We start from the raw sequence: 6,423 nt of genomic DNA, 5'->3' as shown, positions 1-6,423 counted from the left end.
AATTAGTTAATCAGGCATCCTATCATGTTTAGAACACTAATTTTTTTGTGATGTTAGAATGTTTGGCATTTAGTTAAGAACTGTTATAAGTAATTTTGGCACGAACGAGTGCTGAAATCAGACCTTTGGCACGAAATCAGAAACTCGAATCGATCAGCTGATCGATTCGAGAGTTTCCAATCGATCGAAGGATCGATTGGGCAACTCGTCTCGCGAACAGTAGGCCTCTGGATCGATCAGCCGATCGATCCAGCAGATTCTGTCACGTACAGAAGACTCGGGGATCGATCACTGGATCGATTGGCCAGTCTGGATCGATCAGCCAATCGATCCAGAATATTGCCCCGAGCACAGTAGCGTGCTGGATCGATCACTGGATCGATCCAACCCAAGTCCCGCATATAGTAGCCGGCTGAATCGATCACTGGATCGATTCAACCATTCCAATCGATCTGTGGATCGATCGGGAGGCCTGAAATTTGATGGGAAGCCTTTAGTTCAGTTCCTTGACCATGGGGGAGGTAAAATATGTCATGAATAGTTAGATTACACCCCTTAGCATGTATAGAATCAAGAAATATTAATAGTTTAGCAAAGTTTTAATTAGTACAGCTTCCGCATCTAGACTGAATGATGGTCTTGGAATAGTTAGCACAACATAATGTGACGATCGGCCTTACAGCTTAGTTAGTAGAAGGTGGGTCGTTACATCATTGCAGGAGGGAGTTTAGAGAAATTGTTAACTTTGACTAAAGATTGTATCAAGCTTTTTGTAAACATTTCTGAAAGTCTTTAAAGTAGTCTATAAAAGACTTGAAAAAACATTTAATTCCTCAAAACATATATTTTGAAGGAGTTTCAAAATTTTTGCAAGGAAAATTTTGAAAGAGCACTACAAGAATTTCTGGATTTAACCACACCTAATAGACAACAGTTTTTCAAGAAATTATTGTCTTTTTTCCATTTAACAACAGTTTTATTGAAAACTGTTCTTGTTCACCATAATGTTTTTTAAATAACAACAGTTTTTCAAAACACTGTTGTCTAATGTGTGTCAAAGATAACGGTTTTAAAAAACTATTGTCTTTTAGTGTTGCTTATGTGATAATATACAACAGTTTTATTAAACTGTTGTCTATTGAATGTTGTTGAATCCTAAAAACACAACAGTTTTTTTAACTTCATAAAAAAAAACATAAAACCCACTTCTCTGTGACTCTTCAAACGAACAAAAACCTATCTCCGACTCCTCCTTTACGACTCCTCCGCGAAAGACGCTCCTCCTCCAAATTTTACTTTATTTGGAGGTCAAATGATGGAGATCAAGCAGAATTAATATGAGCCATTGATCCAGATCAAGAGAAATCTTCCTCCTTCATTCAGATCTAAGCCATCCAACCCTCCATCCAGATTTGAAGCTACATGGACCATTAGATCGAAGCAAGAAGGCAACTAGATCCGCACACTCATCTCTTCATCAGCTAGATCAAATGGATCCATCTTCATCAAATCGGACGGCCCAGATTAAAGGAGGAGAAAACCATTCCCTTTCCTTTATTTCTTCGCACGGCACAGTACCAGAACCCCCGATTCTGATCTCGCGCGGCTTCTCCTCGAGCTAGGGCTCGCGACGCCACCGCCCTTCCACTTTTTCTCCTTCACCAACGGTCGGCGGCAACCTCTGCCCACACACCGCCGCCGGCCGGCCATCCACTGCCCAATCTTCCTCTTCTGGATTCCAATCGGTGACGGCAGCAGTGAACATCTCTTGGCGGCAATAGCGAGCGACGACAGCAGCAACGAGCATCCACCTTGTCGGAGGGGTTCTCCGACAAGATCCTTCACCGTATAGCGGTCTTCTTCACTTCATCCTACTGGGGTTCAGGCGGTAGAGGCAGAGGTTGGCAGCGGTTCATTCCAGCACCTCCATTACTTCCGTTCATCTTCCATCCGAGGGGGTTCCTTGGTGGAAGATTCGTTCATCATCACCGTTGTTGAAGCAAGCACAGCCGGTATTTGGTTGTTGTTCATCGGTTCTAGGAGTTCAGGAGCTGGACGTTTTGTGTGAAGTTCCTTCATCAGATTCCGAACAAAGCATCAAACAGGTCTTTCACAATCTTAATTTTTAGTTGTTTATAAACCTTTGATCATCGATTTGATTGTGATTTCCATACTTTGCAGACCCATGGAATTCTCTGTGTTGATAGTTGGGGTGTTTTGTTTCCACTGGGTCAAATATTTGCCAGATATCTGAAGACATTCAAGTCCGCAGACCTTGCATTGTTTTACCTCCATATTTCCTGCCAGATGCTTGGCTATGTCATTGGTGTTGCTGGCTGGGCTACTGGTATGGAATTTGAAGGTGGCAGAGAGCATGATGTCGATGGTATTCAGATAAAGCCCAAGTCGAGGCATATTTGGATAGACCGCTGCAGCTTACAAGATTATGATGATGGACTAATTGATATCACTCGCGAAAGTACTGATATCACCGTTTCAAGGTGATGTAATATACTAATTTTCTGTGTGATTATAGATTAATTGTCCTTGTAGAAGTTTCTGTTTCTTTTGGTCTATATTATGATACACTTGCAGTTGCTTTCCTTCTTTTACTAGCCATCACAACATAATGTAGCAATCTTTTCTGAAATTTCTTTAGCAAAATCTGCAACCTTATCAAGAAATCTTGTCAATATGGTTTGTTCTTGCAATAGATTAGCATAAAAAAGTTAGTGGTGATCACTGCAAGAATTGTTGTATGCTTCTCATTTCCATGTTTAAACAGATGTCGCTTCGCCAATCATGACAAGACAATGCTTATTGTAGTAGACAAGAGTCATGTTACCGATAGATGTATTCGCGTTACCATTCACCATTGCTTCTTTGATGGAACAAGACAGAGACAACCTCGACTTAGATTTGGCAAAGTTCACCTTTACAACAATTACACAAGAAACTGGAGCATATATGTTGTCTGTGCCAGTGTAGAAGCACAGGTCCTTTTTAATTTAAACTATACAAGCAGCGCTTGTTTGTCTATGTTCTACTCAAAATACCTGACTGACCTTTTTCTCTGGCTCCAGATCTTGTCTCAATGCAATATTTATGAACCAGGACAAAAGAAGTTGGTATTTAGGTACATGCCTGAGAAGGTAATTCTTGTTAGATTACAACATGAATCATGCCTGACAAGTTGGTATTTCATTCTAAATGAGCTTATGAACATTTCATGTTGAATTTATTAAGAATCTAGTGAGCCTTGGTAATTAGATGTATGTTGTTGGCACAGGCAGCCGATCGGGAAGATGTGAAGGCGGGTTGGATAAACCAACCATCTATTTTCGTTCAAGCTTCATTGAAGATGAGTGCATAAACCAACCATCTATTTTCGTTCAAGCTTAAACAGCCTTTGGTTACAAAACTAACTTTGCAACAAAAGTGAATGCATCAAGAGATTCCATGCTCACAAAGTTTCAAGATACACATTTGTTAACTGATTTTTATTTCCTTAATTTCTTTCAATACTTTGTTTGGTTAAATGTTAGTGATAGTTGCCCTTTTATTGTATGCAATTAGGATTAGATTTCTTTAATGCTCTAGATTACGCTCTATGCTTAATTTCTTTAGTTGCTTACTTTATGTTGTCTTTAATTTCCTTGCAATCATAGCTTAAGTTAGACTAGGTTTTCTTATTTGCATCGTCTTTCATTTCTTAGGTTAGGTTCATTTAATGCTTTGCTCTTTCATTCCTTAGTTTGGTTCCGTTAATGGTGAAATTGTAGTGTAGAGTGACAATGCGCTATGAGATCACTACTAATGGATAGATAGGATGTTTTTCATTAATTAGGATTAGATAATACTTGCTTTGCTCTTTTGTTCCTTAGGTTTAATTTCATATTTGTTTTGTTTCATTAATTAGGATCACTACTAACGATTTATGTTGTTTCAGGTAATTACTGCAGCCATTCCTACTATAGTTGGTGAAAACCTTAACGTGTTCATGACTTTAAAATAGGATATTCCATATTTTCTTAAGGTGAGGACACAAATTTAATGAGGAATATACTTTATAAGCTGTTAACATCTAAATTGGTATCCTATGCATCAGCTTGATGATGTAATAGATCTTGAGATTCCAAGAGGAAGAAATAGACTTGTTTCTTTAAATGGTGAAACTTAAATTAAAGATTAGAAAGTCAACTGATATAACATGCCACTCCACTTCTCTTTTTATGATTTGGCTCATGATCAATGTAAACTTAAAGTATTAATCCAAAGCCTATGGTAACTTTCTAGATTCATTTTTATTTAAGACATTCTTTTCTTTAATTGCCCCTTTTAGAATTTAATGTATGACTTACTCCTTAGCATCATATGGAGTGTGTGGGAACGCTTGCATTAGATTGTACCTTTTAGAATTAATGTTGCTTGATCACTGGGAAAAATAATGTTTGCATGGTTTATAATAGAAGCTTTGTTTGCAGTGACATAGAATGAAAATTCTGCTTAATAAGAAATTTAAGAGCCACCATATTGTTTCAAGAGGTTACCATTTATGTTACATAGATAACGCTTTTTGTACTTCTGTTAGATGACTATATCAAATGGTTTTTATGGTTATGTAACATTTATGCAATGCAATTAGAATCACGCGTACAGTTTAGTTTCTAATTTGTAATATATATCTTTATTCAAATAGGTGTCCTCAAGAGTATTGGGAAGACTGCCGACAAGCTAAAAAAATGAAGAGACTTTAACAAATTAAGGAGCACTAGGAGCTGCAATCCCTCCTCTTCACAGACATCTAAGTAGAAAATCTCGTGTTACATTGTTCTACCTTTGTTTTAATAGTGTTATCATATTGTTGGTTGCTTATGAAATTTCTTCAGAATGTTATAGATATTATTTTTGAATGTTAGAAAATTGTATATTAAATTTTATTTTGAAATTTAGTATTTTGAATGATTTATAATATTGGCAAATTGTGTATTAATTTTTTTTATTTTTTATTTAAAAAAGACAACGGTTTTTCATCGTTGTCGTAGATAGTTTAAAACTGTTGTTGAAGACCCTATTTTTAAAGGTAGATAGTTTCACCGTTGTCTTTGAAGGAAAAGACAACAGTTTTTCACCGTTGTAAAAATATTGTCTTTGCCTTCAAAGACAATGGTTAAAAACTGTTGTCTTTGGGCACCCCCTTTAACAACATGGCATTTAACAACAGTTCTAAATGGGCTACGACAACGGTGAAAAACCGTTGTTGTTAGGTTTTTTTCTTGTAGTGGAGTATACTAGATTTTGAAAGTTAGCTTTTACAAAAGTAATTTTAAGGTCCAGGATATTAAATATGCTAAAATAGTTATTTAAGTGTTATCAAAGACATCTTTCAAAGTATGTTTAAAATAGTGTTAAGAACATTTGTATTTTATTTTTCAAAATACCTTTCAAGTTAGATTTCAAAACATATATTTTGGATGGAAAATTTGAAATTTTGAATATACTAACCTTTCAGATCTTTCTAAGTTATTATTGAAAAATATACTTTCATAAGAGTTTCATAAGTAGTTTCAAAATATTCTAAACAAGAATTTAGAAATATTTTTAAAATACAAGAAATTCTTAACTTAGAAAGGTCTTTAAGATACTTTTAGGCAAGCGAGGTAGGTTTTAAAAATAGGTTTGTAGTTGAAATTATTCTTCAAATATCCTCCCCTTGGACCTGATATTATTTGAAAAAAATATAATCATCTAGAAATTGCCCTTACATGTCTAACTAGTAGTTACTAACTAGATATTAGAGGACAGCAGTGTTCACTTGGTTAGTCAAGTTAAGTATATGTGTCTAGTTAGTATTTAACTAAGATGGATTACTTAACTTGATCATTGTAATTTGGTATTTCTCACCTAAACTTGTGTTGATGCACAAATATCAGAATCTTAAGTCCAGGTAAAGGGCCTACATATCTCACGTTGTTCTAAGTTGGTAAATACACAATCAAAGTAAACCTAGTGTGTTTGTCAGATGTTCAAGTCCTAGATCTATAGGATCATGTTTTATGTGGATGTGACCTAGGTTAATGCAAAAATCAATTTTGAAAGTCTAAGGAAATGTAAGAAATTTATCCTAGAAGTAGCAAATTGTTTGGAAAATGTTTTGAAAGTGGCAAGCCTAGTCTATGAATCACATCCCTAACTGTCGACGTAAAGGACTAAATTCACTTTCAGGGAAAGATTTGGCAAATACGTCAGTTTAACTTCCCCTTTTTAGGCAAAGTGTAACATGCTACACTTCCCTTTTTTAGTAATTAAGTACAAAAAATTTTGTTACCAACAAGTAGGGATCGATGTGAGAGTGCTCTTGTGTCGGTGTCAGTCTGTCGGCCATGATCGGAAGTCCTCGAGCAGTCGTCAGGCACAGCAGAG

At 36.1% G+C, this 6,423-nt stretch overlaps 1 protein-coding gene across 1 annotated transcript; it reads left to right on the top strand.

The window, feature by feature from the left end:
- Positions 1–2,307: 2,307 nt before the first annotated feature.
- LOC122043730 (putative pectate lyase 21) lies at positions 2,308–3,373 on the top strand. Its single transcript, XM_042604324.1, has 4 exons — positions 2,308–2,501; positions 2,786–2,996; positions 3,084–3,152; positions 3,290–3,373. The coding sequence occupies exons 1-4, from the start codon at positions 2,308–2,310 to the stop codon at positions 3,371–3,373; spliced, it is 558 nt and encodes a 185-aa protein (XP_042460258.1).
- Positions 3,374–6,423: the final 3,050 nt, after the last annotated feature.

Source organism: Zingiber officinale, chromosome 2A, assembly GCF_018446385.1.
Source record: "Zingiber officinale cultivar Zhangliang chromosome 2A, Zo_v1.1, whole genome shotgun sequence".
Taxonomy (NCBI): Eukaryota; Viridiplantae; Streptophyta; class Magnoliopsida; order Zingiberales; family Zingiberaceae; genus Zingiber; species Zingiber officinale.
The sequence above is the reverse complement of the archived record's forward strand: the minus strand, read 5'-3'. Positions and strand labels throughout refer to the sequence as shown.